The sequence below is a fragment of the Protopterus annectens genome, chromosome 13.part0 (genome assembly GCF_019279795.1).
Source record: "Protopterus annectens isolate FY-2018-M chromosome 13.part0, PAN1.0, whole genome shotgun sequence".
Lineage (NCBI taxonomy): Eukaryota > Metazoa > Chordata > Ceratodontiformes > Protopteridae > Protopterus > Protopterus annectens.
Window position 1 is genome coordinate 668,553,920 of NC_056747.1, and position 17,372 is coordinate 668,571,291.

The following is a 17,372-nucleotide window of genomic DNA, read 5'->3' on the forward strand; positions in this document are numbered from 1 at the left end:
AGCCAGTGCAAGAATCTAAAGTCTTGGTTCCATTCTGAAGGGGGGGGGGGGGGGGGGGCTTCAGTTTATAAGAAACTTAACCATGGCGGTTCTTTCTTGATGCTGCATAAAAAGTGGGATGGGGCACTGCAAGGATAGGAATACTGAAACCACCTGTGCCTTTGCTAACACCAACTTTCATAGGTAATTACTAGGCTAGATAGTGAGCCAATTTAAGCTTAGACAATTTCCCATTTTGTGCTCAATTGAACCTATCCCATTTGGTTACAGACTGGCCTTATTCATCCCATGGTCAATAAATTATGCATTACCCACAAAATAAGTATAACGGGGATCATACTATAGATAATCTGAGGGAACCCATCCATGGGATACAGCATTAAGGGAGTTATCTTTGTCCATTAGCAGTACAGTGGGCAATCTAAGGGTAAGTTTTCTGTTTCCAATCCAAGGAATCAAGCTGCGCTTGAATAGGGACAAGGATTAACTTTATTTTATATGGTTGGGGAGTCTATTCCAGAGCAGTAGCATCCCCTGCAAGATATACTTGCCCCTCCAAACTGTTCAGTTAATGTTGCAGAAGAGGTTTAGATCCCTAGACTGAGCATTTCTGATACCATTGTACCTGTTGATGTGCAGTACATCCATCAGTATTGGGTCAGAGGGTATCTTTTACGTCAGACACAGGTCACCTCTTAACAGTCTGTAGAATACAGAGTACAGTGATAGGGCTTTGAGTGGGTCCATGTAGGACAACTTGTTTAAGCCTTGAATCCTTATAGCAGTTATCCTGTGGACGTCCAAATTGCTGCAGGTTTCTGGCCAGATGCATGCCAAAGGGGGCATTATATTCAATGACTGGCCTCATAAGGACTGAATAAAGGGGGGCAGTGGCATCCCTAGATCCAGACACAATCCTTTTGTTTATAAACTGTGCAATACAGGATGGCTTAAAACATTGGACAAGTTGGGCAAGAATAAGTTCACTCTCCACACGTTGCTAAATCCCGAACAGAGTCAACTCTTAGGGTTGTATTGTCAAATGTGTCACTTCCATGGGATAGAAGACTTTCCAATGGATACTACAATGCATCTTCGGGCATTTAGTTTCAGTCCATGATTTTGACACCAGCTAGTTGGGACAAACCTGGCTGTAGTAACATTTGTGACAGCAGTAACGTTACTATTACCAGCTCCCAAGCTGAATTATTGACATTACACACACCACCAGGTTCCAGCGGGTTTGGTTTAACAAGGGCTGATGGCAGAGGAATGAATGGAGAGACAAGGTCAGTAACGTCTGTAAGAGATGTTAGTCAGGAACCTGTGTTACCAGACTGGGAAACACCTTCTTGCTCCTCCAGTTTTATGCAATGGTCTGTCCTTGCAGCAAAACAAACTTTGGGAATTTCAACTCATAGTTACAACTGTGAGAAGCTTACCAGGAAGTTTAAATCACTGCAAATGGACAATGCTTTCTTGGAACGCTCTACTGAATTAAACTAGGTGCCAAGGGGACTTGGAGTGTTCAAGTTTCCTATGGGTATGCAGAAAAACACGTAAGCATACCAGGACTTGCTGGAGTTATTTGACTAAACAGGTATGGATTTAATGCAGATAATTATCCGTGATAATACCGTTAAATTATCCAAGTTAAAAATTAATTGTTGACTTTAATGGACAGGTTGACAGACAAGATCAGACAGGAGTCCCCATGGACTATGATGTTTGCAGATGACATTGTGATCTGTAGTGAGAGTAGGGAACAGGTGGAGGAGACCCTGGAGAGATGGAGATATGCTCTAGAGAGAACAGAAATGAAGGTCAGCAGGACTAAGACAGAATATATGTGTGTGAATGAGAGGGAGGATAGAAGAATGGTGAGGATGCAAGGAGTAGAGGTGGTGAAGGTGGATGAGTTTAAATACTTAGGGTCAATAGTTCAGATTAATGGTGAGTGTGGAAGAGAGGGGAAGAAGAGAGTACAGGCAGGATGGAGTGGGTGGAGAAGAGTGTCAGGAGTGATTTGTGACAGACGAGTACCTGTAGGAGTGAAAGGGAAGGTCTACAAGAGGGTAGTAAGATCAGCTATGTTATATGGGTTGGAGACAGTGGCACTGACAAAAAGGCAGGAGTTTGAGCTGGATGTGGCAGAATTAAAGATGTTAAGATTTGCACTGGGTGTGACGAGGGTGGACAGGATTAGGAATAAGTATATTAGAGGGTCAGCCCAGGTTGGAAGGTTTGGAGACAAAGCCAGAGAGGCACGATTACATTGGTTTGGACATGTGCTGAGGAGGGATGCTGAGTATACTGGGAAAAATATGCTAAGGATGAAGCTACCAGGTAACAGGAAAAGAGGAAGGCCTAAGATAAGGTTTATGGATGTGGTGAGAGAGGACATGCAGGTGGTTGGTGTGAGAGCAAGATGCAGAGGACAGGAAGAAATGGAAACAGGTGATCTGCTGTGGCGATCCCTAACGGGAACAGCTGAAAGAAGATGATGATGAAAGCATAGCATTTTTAATGACTTGTTGTTTGAGATTAATAAGGCACGTTTTGACAAACTTTTGGTTGATGTGGATAAATTTGTTAAAACGTGGTTGGTAAGGAAACAAAAGAAAATTGTCAGAGATGCTCTTGAATATAAAGAAAAAAGCTTACCCTTCTTCAAGAAGGGGTGACAATGTCAATCGAGACAGTGTGAATAATGAGACAAATGGGGCTCTCAATGAGGAACTGGAGGTTGTGCAGACAGATACCTGTGAAAATTCAGATAATTTTTTTAGACAAACCACCATTAAGGCACTCTGACTGGTTAAGAAACCGGGAGCAGTATCAGAATTTTGCAGACACGAGACCCCTCCCGAGAGGACAAAATTTCCAGCCCAAGTCGACAGAGTTACAACAACTGGGACAACCGACAGGAGAACTACAACAATTAGACTCGAGTTCAAGATTTTGTGATATGCCCAGTGAAGAGTTTACATATAACATGTTTTCTAGTAATGTTTCTGATTATGATATTGAGCATGCTGACATTGACAATATGGGCATTTTTAATAATTTGCAACATGGTGACAACGATTTTAGGATTTATAATTACTCTGATTTCCGGATTTCTGAACATCATGTTAGTCCTTTTAAAAGAGGGTTTTCCTTTATTCCAAATTTCAGTATGAGATTGGGAAATTGCTTACTAATCTGAGGCTATACACTAGGACTTTTGAATTTAAGGTTATTTTTTGGGAATAATTCTACTGTGGATGTTGACAGAGGGCAATTGAGTCTCAAAAGAAGTAGTGTGTTTATACCACCATGCAATCCTTCTGTTATGGTGTTTGAGCGTCTTTGTACAACTCAGATACGTAGGTGTTTAGAACATGGAATACTACCCAATAATAATGTATCTACATCTGAGCAGTTCTGTTTGAAAGCAACACAAAGTAACCAATACAGGGTGATGAAACCCAATAAAGGTGTGCGTGTGTGGGGTTATTATGCCAAACACTGAATACACATGCAGAATGCAATTATTATTACATGACACAGAAACCTATGACTTGGTATCTAAAGTTGAGGAACAGAGGGCCCATACTAGGATTGACTGGCAGCTTTATGAATTAGTGTGCGAGGGGATTATTACTCATGATGAGTTTAAGTATCTCTCAGTGGAATATCCTATTATCCCCCTCCATTTTTGGAATTTCCAAAATTCATAAGATCAAATGTCCACCTTTTAGGCCTATTGTGACAGCCAGAGGCTCAAAAACTGAGCCCTTTGTGTCATATATAGATATTACAAGTAAAAATATATTGGATAATCTACCTTACATTCTAAAAGATTCTTGGCATTGCCTAGACTGTATTAGGAAGATCCAGATGGAACATACTGAAGAATATTGGTTTGTAACAGTGGATGTCATTACTTGGTTTTCTGTGATCCCCCACCAAATTGGATTAGATTGGTTTAGGAAGAGTTTGGCAAAACATAGTGAACTGCACCAGGTAAAGAGAAGTCTTTTTGTGGAATTAATGGAGATTGTACTACTCAATTACATACTGTTTGATGGTGAATATTATAAACAGATGACCGGGGTTGGGATGGGAGCTTGGTATGCACCCATTTATGCCAACCTTGTGTTGGCTGAATGGAAGGAATAATTTGTATTCAAGTCTGATTACATGTCCAAAATGTTGACGTACTTAAGGTATTTGAATGATATACTTATGTTATGGAAGGGCTCCAGGCATGAACTTGATGAATTTATTGGTTATCTGAATGAAACAGCATTTTTAAAATTCACAAGTCATTGTGACAAGGTTAAAATTGATTTTTTGGACATATAGTTATACAAAGAAAACTGTCAAATACATTCCAATGTTTTTCGTAAAAAAACATACAGTAATTCATTCTTGCATTATGACAGCTGTCATCCTATCAAAAGAAAAATGTGGTCAAGGGGCAGATGATACATATGTCCAGAATAAGTTATGTACCTAGCATAACGTTCCATGTTAGTTGTCTTCATCTCGCCTTCTTTCTTGCTGCTGGGGATCGGGACTCGGCCATCTTCAATAGCTCGGGAGCAGTTTACTAACTCGAGGCTACCCCTTATCCCAAGATGCCTAGTGACAGCTACCCAGATCTCATTTGAAATAGCTAATCCCAGACATAACTTGAGAGAAACCAGTTAACATAAAACTGGTTATTCCATACATCCTAAAAACTAGAATAGGTTAGGAAGACCTAGGCAGAAGAGTAAAAATAAAGAATACTCAGCCAGTGACCCACTAGAACGGGGGGACGGAGAGAGGGACACAAGAAAGAAGGCGAGATGAAGACAACTAACATGGAGCGTTACTGTAGGTACATAACTTCTTAATGTTAAGTTGTCTATCTTGCCTTCATTCTTGCTGTTTGGGACAGCGTCCCTAGCACCTAACATCCTGGGTGGCTCAGTGTAACAGACTCTTCAGAACAGTGGAACCAAAGTCAGCTCTGCTCCGGGAGACCATATCCATCTTGTAATGAGAAATAAAGGTATGAGGGTTTGCCCACGTGGCAGCTGCACAGATGGAATCCATGGGCAACCTAGACTGAAAAGCTACGGAGGTGGCTAATGCCCTAGTAGAATGACCTTTCGGTTTAGTTGGTAACTCTTTATTCCTTAACTGGTAAATAAAAGTAATAGTGTGGGACAACCATCTGGATAAGGTCACCTTGGAAACTGGGAGACCTTGTTTAAGGCATAAGAAAGGAATAATTGGTCTGACTTTCTTACTTCTTTAGTTCTATGTAGGTAAAAACGCAATTGTCTATGAACGTCCAATTGGTGAAGCTTCTACTCTGCCTTGTTGCTATGATTTGGGAAGAACACAGGGAGATCTATAGATTGATTTAAATTATTTTCTGAGCAGACTTTAGGAAGAAACGAAGGATTAGTCCTCAGAGCAACTCTGTCCTTGTGAAACACCAGGTAGGGAGGACGAACACATACTGCTTGAAGTTCTGAGACACGCCTAGCTGAAGTGATAGCTACCAGAAAAAGTGTCCTCCAAGATAAAAACTTGATGGAGCAGGATGCTGCTGGTTCAAAAGGAGGCATAATTAAGGAAGTTAGGACTAAATTAAGGTCCCAAGGAGGAGGGGGATCTCTCACTGGAGATCTAAGAAGAGATGTTCCTCTCAAAAAAGCTTTACAGAGCTTATGAGACATGATGTTAGAATTTGACAAACAGATATGAAAATTAGAAATGGCCGCTAATTGTACCCTAATCGTAGCGGAAGCGGCCCCAGAGTGAAAGAGTTGTGCTAGGAATTCCAGAATTTGGTGGACTGGGGCTGAGAAGGGATCCACATTCCTTGACTCTGCCCAACAAGAAAAACGTTTCCATTTGCTAGCATAAGTTTTTCTCTCTGTAGACTTATGAGAGGAAATGATAATCTCTTGGACTGCTGGGGAAATGCTGCGAAATACTGGGAAGCCTGGCTAAGGTTGGAAGTGGAGCAACCAAGCTGTGAGCTGGAGAGTTTGGAGGGATTGATGCAACCCGCCTGACTGATGAATCAGGAGATCTGGAATCGGGTCCAGGGCTGATCAAGAAGGTAATGGTGCAGGACCGGGAACCATATCTGTCGAGGCCAGTAGGGGGCAATAAGGATCATTTTGCAACCCAACAATTTTGCTTTCTGTATTAGTTTCGGTATCAGGGGAAATGGAGGAAAGGCATAAAGAAGCCCCTGAGGCCAATCGTGGACTAGAGCGTCTCTGGGTTTGTGACCTGGAAGCGGAAAAAGGGAGAAGTAGTTGCTGCATTTGCTGTTGAAGGGGGTGGCAAAAAGATTACAGTAAGGCTGTCCCCATTTGCAGAAGATAAGATCCGCAACTTCCCGATTCAGAGACCACTCGTGAGGCATGAGGATAGCTCTGCTGAGCCTGTCCACTATGACATTGGATCTCCCAGGGATGTGCGTTGCAATCAGAAAACGTTGGGAGGAAATCGCCCACTGCCAAAGTCTGAGTGCTTCTCGACATAGGGGTAGGATCTGGTTCTACCCTGCTTGTTGATGTACCACACCACTGACATGTCTGTTTGAATTGCAATGGTCCCGGAAGGAAGAGAGTCTTGAAGAGCTTGCAATGCTAGGAGCACGGCTCTTATTTCTAGGACATTTATGTGCAGATTGGTACTCGTGAGGTTGCCAAGTGCCTTGGACTGTCCTGCCCAGATAATACCCCCCTCCCCACCCTAACAGGGATGCATCTGTAGTCACTGTGGCTACCGGAGGGGGTTGTATGAAAGCTCTGCCCTGAGTAACTAGTGGGGAGACCATCCACCAAGAAAGGTGCCTTTTGCATGCCTCTGTGATCAGGATCATGTGAGACATGAGTAGCTCTTGGAAAGACCACTGCGTGAAAAGAAGCCACTGAAGAATTTTCATGTGGAAATGCACTAAGGGAAGTAGAAGAACGGCAGCTGCCATGGAGCCCAGAGTTTGAAGGACATACCTGTCTTGGATCCTTTTGCTCTGCATTAGGATTTGCACTGGTTGATGAATTGTGGACACTCTTTCCAGTGGCAACCTTGCGAACATTTCCCTTGTGTTTAAGTCTGCTCCTATGTAAGTGATAGACTGACAGGGCAACAAGGCAGATTTTTCGAAATTTATTGTAATACCTAGCTGGGTGCAAGATGTGATTGTATAATCCCATGCTTGTAAGAGTTGATGCCTGGTGGTAGCAGTGAGGAGCCAGTCATCTAGATATGGAAACACCTGGAATCTTTGACGTCTCAGGTGAGCTGTGACCACTGCCATACAATTGGTGAACACCCTGGGGGCTGTGGTGAGACCAAAGGGCAGAGCTCTGAACTGGTAATGACTGGCCCCCACCCGAAAGTGAAGAAATCTCCTGGAGCATCTGTCCATCTTGATATGGTAGCACGCGTCCTGAAGATCTGTCGAGCACATCCAATTGTCCTGACCCAGGAAGGGTAGAATGGACTGTACAGTGACCATCCGAAACTTTGCTTTGTACAGATTTGTTCAGTCTACTGAGATCCAGAATCGGTCTCCAGTCCCCTCTCTTTTTTGGTACCAAAAAGAACCTTGAGTAAAGTTCCAGATCCGTGCTGGTCTGCGGGGACTTCCTGAATGGCTCTTTGTTCTAGCAGTTTTGAAACCTCTATTACTGCTTGCTCCTTCAGATTGGGTGGAACATCTGGAAGGGCCTTCTTTGACTGTAAGGGGGATTGATGGAAGGGAATTTTGTAACCTCCGGATATAATGCACCATACCCATCTGTCTCTTGTTAAAGTTTGCCAGGCTTTTGGGTACAGCGAAAGTCTTCACCCAAATGCCTCCAGAGGTGAGCAGCCGGGCAACCCTTCAGGGATGCTGGAAGGGCTTGTCAGAGAAAGATTCTCTGTTGCCCTGGTTCTGCGGACCCCCTCTGCCACGAGGGCAGAGTGCATTGTTGTTTCCCCCTCTGCCTCTGGAGGAAAAATCACTACGTGTGTCAGGCAAGGCTCCCTGAGATTTACGGAACCACATCTTCCCACTCTTCTAACCCTTGGGGTAAGGTCTAGAGGGAGTGGAAAAACGGACTCCCACGGTAGACAGTCTTGCCTTCTTGCCCACACTTAGCCAACGTGTCTTTCACCTGTGGCCCAAAGAGAAAGGAGCCATCAAAGGGGGCACTGGTGAAATACGCTGGAAAGGGTTCCACAAAGTGACACAGCCGCATCCACGCATGCCTCCTGAAGGCCACACCCGTGCCCGCGGCTCTACTCGCTCCATCGGCTGCATAAGAAATGAGCCTCATGGAGGAGTTAACTGCAGAATTAAGCATCGCTAGCTGGGAAGCTACTTTGGCTTGTACTCCCCTCAGCTGTAGGGTATCTCCAAGCTCTAAGGAGACCCCTTTGAAGGCGAGTAAAATGACAGATAGTTCGGGGACCTCATGGAGAAGGTCGCTGAAGCAAACATTCGCTTTCCATACCTGTCCATCATCCTAGACTCCTTGTTAGGGGGAATGACCAGATGAAGAGGTCTCCGCTAACTCTTTTTTTGGTGGCTGCTGCTACCACCATGGCATCAACTGGCACACCTTTAGAAAGGAATTGCTTATCCTGGGGAGCTGTAATAAATTTACCCGGTCTCCTCGGAGTTGGTTCCACTGTGTCCAGAGCTGACCAAGCCTTTCGAGCCACTACAGACATAAGTGGGTCAAAAGGAGGAGAAACCCAGGAGGTGGAAGGTCAGGAAATGAAAGCATCCAGGAATACAGACTCATCCTCGGTAGGGGCTAGGGGATTCCAGTTCCTCCTCTGCCTAAGTATTTCCAGGATGTCCGAGAAGGAAACATCTTCAAAGGGGGATCTCGGGGACCCTTCCGATTCATCTAAGTCTGCATCAGAAGCGACAGACTCAGGGGAGTCAATGTGCTTCCTCTTGCACTTCTTCCGAGGGGGCTCCTCTGAGTGATCAGGGAAGGCCTTGGAAGAGGAGGAAACACCCAATGGGGTGTCCTGGAGCATCGGCTCCCTACACTTGGGGTCTAGAGGAGGAGCAGAGGTTGGCACAGACACTATGGGGGATGGAGCCGGTGGGACTGGTAGTGGAGCTGACTCGGGGGACAGCACACTGAGCATGACCTCAAAGGCGTCCCTGCCTCGAGGCAGAGAAAGCTCCGGTTCTGAAGAAATAGAAATCTTTCTCTGTGCTGAGGGGGATGGCTCCGAGGCCGATGTTGGAGCCAAGCTCACCTGCGCCGATGCTCCGAGAGGCAGAACGGGGTCGGACAAGTGTCTGATGCCACTCGCCCCCTCGGAGCCGTCGAGGGAGCCCTGGCATCCAGATTACTCAATCGAAGGTACTATCGAGGGAATAGGAGCTGACGTCGGAACCGGAGATATGGTTATCGGAGCAGACTGTTCCACTACTCGAACCCCAACGAACGCCGGCTCCGAACTCAATGGAGTCGGAGGAGGAACAGAAAGGGAGGTGGATGGAGCCAATATCTTTTGAGGAGGGCTAGACAATAATTTAGCTACTGCCTGTGATTTTAGCAACCTACTTACTACTCTCTCCACATCATGATCCGACAGCCTAGAGGATCGAGAGGAGTGTGAAGAAAGGTGGCTACGTTCACTTTGCAATAATGGAGACCGAGGAGCCGAATAAACTGACTAACGAAGGGGACCCCAGCCTTTTATGGCTCCGAAACATCCGATGGAGCTGACAGAGGGGTTGTCTTGTCGGTGCCAGCCAGAACCGACATACTCGGTAAATCATGTACCGGAGTTGGCTCCGAAGGTGGAGCTGACGGTTTAGAGGATTTTGGGGATTTCACTGGCTGGGAACTCTTTGCCGGTGAATACTGAGGTTTTAACAGACCTCTAAGGATCAATTTGCTCTTTCGCTCCTGCAGGACTCTTGGACTAAAGGCATGGCAGATAGAAAAAGAGTCCTGCAGGTGAACAGCGCCCAAACAATAAACGCAACTAGTGTGCTCATCTGTCAGAGACATTTTCTGACAGCACGAGTCACACTTATTAAAGCCAGATACTTTAGCTTTCTTGGACATAACTCAACCACAAAAAACCAAGTACCAGAATATTTAAACGGCTGTCCTTGGAAAGGGAGTGGGGGAGGGAAGAACTCTCTAACTTAAACGAGTTCTAATTAAAAAGGGACTATTAAAGTACTCAACAACACACACAGTGAATAAAACTAAGAAAGGTAAATTATCTAATAGTTTTATGGAGTATAAGAATATATTTCTACACAAAAAAATTTGAAAATACAAGCCTGAGCCACAAAACGACACACCTTGCAGCTGAAGCGGCAAACAAGATCTGTGTAGCTGTCGCTAGGCATCATGGGATAAGGGGTAGCCTCAAGCCAGTTAACAGCTCTCGAGCTATTGAAGATGGCCGAGTCGGAGCAGATGATTGGCTCCGATCCCAAACAGCAAGAATGAAGGCGAGATAGACAACTTAACATTAGTAAGTCAAGACATTTATTTTAGGGGTGAACTTGACAAGTTGACAGATACGTTCAAAAAGAGAGGGTACCCGTCTGATATACTAACTAATGTTAGTAAAAAAAATTGAGAAAAGGAGAAATGATGACTTTAGGCCTATTTTGCTGGATAACAATAGAAATTTTGGTACAATACATAACCCCAGTAAGAACTACCATTCTGGTATGGTTACTGAGTACAATCCGATGGGAACCAAGGTTAACAACATTATACACAATGTATGGGAGTGTGTGTTTACTCAGGAATTAAAGGATGCAATTGGATGTGTTACAAGGTTTATTAATAGTAGAGGTCAGAAACTGAAAGATCTTTTTGAAAAATCTTCTTGGACAGTTAGTCAGAGACCTGCTAGGATGGGTAAATGCAGCACATGTAGCACTTGTAAATTTATTAATGATGGACAATACGTACAGGTTTGCAGTTACAGGAAGACATTAAAATGTCCTGGGTATTGTAACTGTAACACAGGTATGGTGGTGTATGTGGCTACATGTCTACCCTGTACTGTATTTTATGTGGGTATGACTACAAGAAAACTGAGATTACAAATACCTAACACAATAGCGACATTGAAAATAAAAAATCTATTAATGCCCTATTTAATCACAGTAAGAGCTGTAGTAATTTTAAAAGGTTTTTATTTTTTGTCATTGACAGACTGCCAAAACGTGATTTTGGAAGAGATCTTAAAACTTTACTTGAAGTGAGGGAATGTTTATGGCAGTTACGCCTGGATGCATCTAATGCACCAGGCATCAATGACAATACTTCAACAGAGTGTGTATTAAAATATAAATAACAGTTTTTATAATACAAGCATATTTTAGATGTGTATATAACATTAAAGTCATGTTTAATGTTATTTTTTTTTACTTTAACATAATGAGTGAGTTTAAACATTTTTATTTTGCTGTAGCTTCAGTATAGACAAGTTTTTGCATGCTAGGTGGTAACTTTTTATGTTGAAGGGAACTGGATGCTTGGGAGTTAAATGTATTTAACAATTAGTGTAATGTGTTTAATTAGTACTAATTGGTAAATAAATGTTAATTCTGTTTTACACTGACTCTGATGAAGCCCAACTGTGGGTGAAAGTGCTTAGTCAGTTTGGATGTTTTATTAAAGCTGATGTTCTTTCCTTCTTACGGATCTGGTTTGTTACTAGTCGGGACAAACCTTCCTGCAGGATGGTGAAGTCGTCTGGTGATTCAATGACTGTTCTCTGTCTGAAAATTTAGAAAAGTATATTCCAAACACGAGAGGTCCCAGCAGAGATCCTTGGAAGACTCCACTGAGGTCTAGTCTCTGTGGAGGTAACTTGCACTATTTTGATTTCCTGCACCCTATCTGTGAACCACGTGGCAATCCAGTGGGTGGACAGAGGGATTTTTCCCCAGTTTACTTGGCTTTTCTACTATGCCTAATTGGGAACTGCGTTAAAGGCTTTGGCAAGGCCGAAGTACGCAGTCCATACCACCTTGCCTTCATCCATTGCTTTGGTAACCTTTTTAAAAACATTCACCAGGTTGAGTAAGCAAGACCTGCCCTTGACGAATCCAAACTAAGATGAGTACAGTGTTTTCAGGTTCCCTACATCTTGACTGATTAGTTCCACAAGTCTTTCCATGGCTTTGTATATGATGCAGTTCAGACTTACGAGTCTGCAACTGCTTGAGTCTGTGGAAGGTCCTCCCTTATGCAGGGGAAGGACTATGGATATTCTCCATTCGCTTGGAACAAAACCTGTATGGAGCTTGAGACTGAATAGTGTTGCCAGGGGGATAGTTAATATCATGCTTCATGTTATTTAAGATGCGTCCAAGGATACTGTCCAGATCAATCAATTTGGTTTTTTTTAGCCTTTGACAGCACTTTAAGGACTTGGCATTGTGCAATAGCTAAAGGCAAGATAGTTTCAGGTATATGCTGAGGGACAAATGGAGGGCAGAAAGGGGTATAGTTACAGCTAAATTTATTGGCTGGTAGGTTCACTATATCTTCAGCCTTCGTGTTGGTAGCACTATTCAACATCAGCTCAGTGCATTGCTGTGTTGTACTTTTGAGATTACAAACAAAAAATGCCTTGTGATTGCCTTTAGCTTGAATATCTATTGTAGTCTCTAACTTTGCTTTGGTGGATTTTATTAAGCTCCTGAGTTGGTTGTTTATTTCAAGGACAAGGGCTCTAACCTTTGGGAATGACTTCTTACTTTTGGTCAAAAATCTTTTACTTTTATTACAAAGCTTGCTGATATTATGGTTCACTGTGTGGGTTTGTTTCTGGGGTTTGCCCTGCACTTGTCCCTATGGGGTACAGCTGCATCTATGTAGCTACTTACGTGTTAGTATAGCGTGGTGGTGTGCATTTCTGATTACTGGGTATGATGAGGATTTGAAGCTTGGCAATGCATCATTTAGGGGTAGGTAGTTTGCCTTAAAGAAATTTCTAAAGATACCTTGACTGGAAGGAATTTTGGGTACTCTAATTGTTCCAGGGCATTTGTACTGATGTCCAAGAAGCTCTGTGCTTGTGCACTAGCGCTGGTGTAGGTTTGCCAATCTACAGTTGGATAGTTAAGATCACCTACGAAAATGGTATGATTTTAGTTCCTGTAGTCAAGCATTGTGGCTTTCTTGTGTCATAGAAGGTGTTCTACAGCTAGCAAATATATGGTATGAGACCTTTCCAATGGTTATTTGGATATGAAGAAGCAAATGTACATCATATGCTGTTTTACCAGTCTTAAAGTGAGTGCCTTCTGGATGTAGCTCGAGACACCTCCACATTTTTTCCACTCTTATGCAAAAGCTAGTCTAAATATGTGGAAGGTGTTACAGCTTTGCACAACCAGCGTGACCTTCTATTTTACATGTCTCAGTCACTACACAGACACCCTCTCTAGGGGTAATAATCAATATACAAGTGTCCAGGTACCAAAGAATTCAGAGGTATTTCCTGGCAGAGATTTGATTTATGGTGGAAATTTTCCTGAAATACCGACTCGGGAAAGAGCATCTTGTCCCTTAGGAGGAATACTTTTTCCTTTGCTGTACCCAGCACAGCTTCCTAAAATAAAATTCTCCGAAATGGGGACAAGTGGGACTTTTGAAGGCTGTGGGATAATCCATGGGATTGGAAGTAGTCCACTGTGACTTAAAGAGCTCTATAAAATCTCCTCCAGGAATGCAGTCTAAATGAGACATTCATTCATGCAAGGACGGATGTGGGCACCCTTTCTGCTTTGCATAAAGAAATTACTGGTACCAAGCATCCTGCAAATACCCTGGGAACAATAAACATGTCAAAGGGAAGGAAGGCAAATTGGCAAGGGCCATCTCCTGCTTTGAATTCTAGGAAATTCCTGCCTACCTTGACTATGGGGATATGAAGACAGATTTCCTTTAGATTCAAAGTAACTACATAGGCCTAGGGAAGGAGAAAAGGCAAAAGGTTCTGTACAGATAGCATTTTGAACTTTCAGAAACCTGCTCAGTCTGGAGACGTTTAAAGTGGGTCTCCAGGTTCCTTATTTTCTTGGTACTAGGAAACTGAAGTAGAATTCAGTTGCTTCTTTTCCTTGAGATCCTCTCTATGGCTCTCTGTTAGGAAACTGGTAAACCTAACTTTTTGTTGAAAAGAAATAAAACAACTGATCAGATTTTCTAAAAAAAATAAGCTTTCTATGGACATCTGAGGTATGCAATACTCTTTCACCTTTGTTCTGAGGTCAGGAAAAAGGTGGGAAGGTTAATGTACTATTTTTAAGAACAGCACATTAACTACCTTAGGCATAAAGAAAGGGTTAAGTTCTAAGAGTTACCCTGTTTTTATGGAATATGAAAAGAGAAGAACCTGTAAGAACTTGTAATTCTGAAACCATCTGGAAAATGAGACATTACTGATAATCAGTAAATACAATGTGCTAACTCAAAGGGTTGGGAAGGGATTCTGATCGAGGGCCCAAAAGTCAAACAATGGCTTGGCCCAGAAAGCAAAGGAAAGAAAATGTCCAAAGTCCCATTTTCTCACTTCCTCTCACCCCAGGAACAAATGATGCAGTGTCATCCCTGCTACCGAACCCAAGTTACAACATCATACTACAGCTACTTCTAACCACTAACAAAAGTTGCCATGAATGCATCTTGATCCCTACTTCTTCCCAAAAGTAAGGAAAACATATGACTGCTACTCCTTTCCACTACAAGTGAACCTACTAACAACCTTGGCTAATCACTAAAATCTGGGAGCCAGTGTCTTAGCCAGTGCCAAAACCTTTGTGCCACAGTACCATTTAAAGTGGCACGTCGCCAAGTGTTTCAAATATTACATTGCTCCCACTGAAAATTAAGACTACGCAGACACAAAATGGGTTTTAAAGCTTCAACATACACTACAAACGTGGACTGGCACAGGTTCAGAATGTATAAAACTGATATAGTTTCTAACTCAGCTAGGATGACTTTCTGAAACTGTCTGTTCACAGCAGTGATGCTATCGAACATATTTACACTAATCTGTACACCTTAACTCCCAACACACATTTCTTGAATAGAGTTCCGCAAAGGACCACATATTTATGAAAGAATATTGGACGGGAGGGGATACTACTGTTACAATAGGACACACTTCTGAAACTGAAGTTGTTACTGACAGCAGTGGTGTTACCAAATTTATTCAAATTCAGTTATATACTTTATTACCTCCTACTGCATACTTCTTGAACAAGATCCTCAAAAGGTCTACACACTTAGGAATAAATACATTGTTCCAAGTCAATGCACAGTTTCAAAATCCCTAATACTCATGATATCTTCAAGAGGAGATAATCAGAGATGGAAAAAGCACCACACTGCATAATGAAATTTTAAGATCAAGTCTACATAATCATAGGAAGTTACTAGGCTACTGGCACTGAGGCCCTCACAAGCCTAGCCAAGAATTAAGCCAATGTTCCGACAAGTCAACACCCGATTGCCCTGTCTAGCAGGGAGAGAAGTGGAATCGCAGGGGTGTATTTTCTGTTCCCCATCCAGTTATCCAGGTTGTGCTTAAAAAGCACTGAGGTACTCTGCTTGACGTGAAGCGTGAGTCAATTCCACAGAATGGGGAGTTTCTGGGACACAAATCTGTACCGCCAACAAGTCCTATTGATGTCACAGACCAGGTTGAAGTCACACGTGTGGGTTAGTCAAGTGGAGGTAGACTTGCGGATGTGCAGCCGTCCCCATCAAGGCGTAATGAAATACGAATCTTAAATATAAGCAACTTTAATAAACAAAACACTTAAAGCTAAAATATACGGAGAAGGGGTGGAAAATTCACTTAGGAAATATCAACTACTACATAATGCATGGGATCTTAGTCGGCAACAAAGCATTTTTCTCTGCTGAACAAAACAATACAAAACATATGGGTTTTGTGAGCTACCCTTACAGAGCTGCTTTTAAACAGGTAGCTAAATAAGCAGAATAAGCTGCAATGCCTCAGTAATTCTGAAGGTTACAAGGAAAACCATGTGCCCATAAGCATCCAATTGCTGCTCCTAACTATGATTTTTGGTAAAAAAATGAGAGTACTCCTCAAGCCAGTTACAGCATGGCAGCAAAACACCATAACCGTTGATGACAAAAAGTCCTCCGCCGATGCTGAAAATAATGTTGTCAACAGCAATACTGTTCAATGACGGCAGATCCAGAAGATGCTAATGTGAATTCATGACAGCAAGGACAAATCAGTATTTTAAAAACCAAACCTATTACATAAATTTTCTGACCGTTAAACCATGAACAAAATCTACCTGATATTGTTTGAAGTCTGTCCTTACTCTCCAACCCTTATCATACGCTAGTGTATGACGATCCTTCTGAAAGAGAGTATTAATACGAGGAATCCCTCTATCCCATGAATCTTCCAGATCTTCCAGTGTCAGGCGCCTAAAAGTGAGAGAGCACTGTCAGTAAAAGAACTGGGGGAAGCAAAACTGATAGGACACAAACTACAAGTATAAACTCCCTTAATTAAATATGTAATTTTTAATAGATGTGACAAATCAAAAATGTAAATTGTTACATTGCAATTTCATAAAAAAGAAACTGTAAACAGAAAGAACAGTTGACAAAAGCCCCCCCCCCCCTAAAATACTCGTCATGGAGGACATCTCATCTAAAACTAGATCATATGCTAATAATCTAGACAGAAAGCTAACCAGCACTCCAATTACCCTGCCCTCTTTGCACATCTAACAGATCCAATGTATGGGATAAATCACACATTCTAGAATGTGAATATGCCCTAGGGATACAGGTCACAATTGGGAACAACAGCATGATAGTGCCTACAGTGAATCTCTCAGAGTAATACATGGATGCACTAAAAAAAAAAAAAATATATATATATATATATATATATATATATATATATATATATATATAGCCTTCCTTTCTCTTTGGACAAAGACTTCTTCAAAATTGTACATATTTTGCGTTAACAAAATCTTTAAAGCTCTGCGTTCCAATGTGTTTTCTAGTATCTGCTTACTTTCTTTGCCAATAAGAGTGAAAAAGAAGAGACATCTTGTGATAGCAGGTCTGCTCAATCCTTCTCCTTCCCAATATTTTATCAAAACGTGAACAGATGACAACTGCACTCTCTGTGGCCACACATGGCATAGCAAATCTGACAGTTCCTGTCTGAAGTATCTGGATGGTTACATTGCCAGAATATACACAGCTAACTCCCTTTCTTTACCCAGAGCTATCTCTAACAAGAGGCATCTATCTCTATCTCTAACAATGTGCAGATACCTGGGTGCATATGTGCAA

The 17,372-nt window shown here is 42.5% G+C and overlaps 1 protein-coding gene across 1 annotated transcript in view; it reads right to left on the minus strand.

Annotated features, from left to right (window-relative positions):
* The window catches only part of PRPF8 (pre-mRNA processing factor 8), a 2,252,227-nt gene that overhangs the window by 838,471 nt on the left and 1,396,384 nt on the right, over positions 1–17,372 (minus strand). The window contains exon 25 of the mRNA XM_044054875.1: positions 16,349–16,484. Coding sequence (XP_043910810.1) covers positions 16,349–16,484 — 136 coding nt within the window. The remainder of the gene's footprint in view (positions 1–16,348; positions 16,485–17,372) is intronic.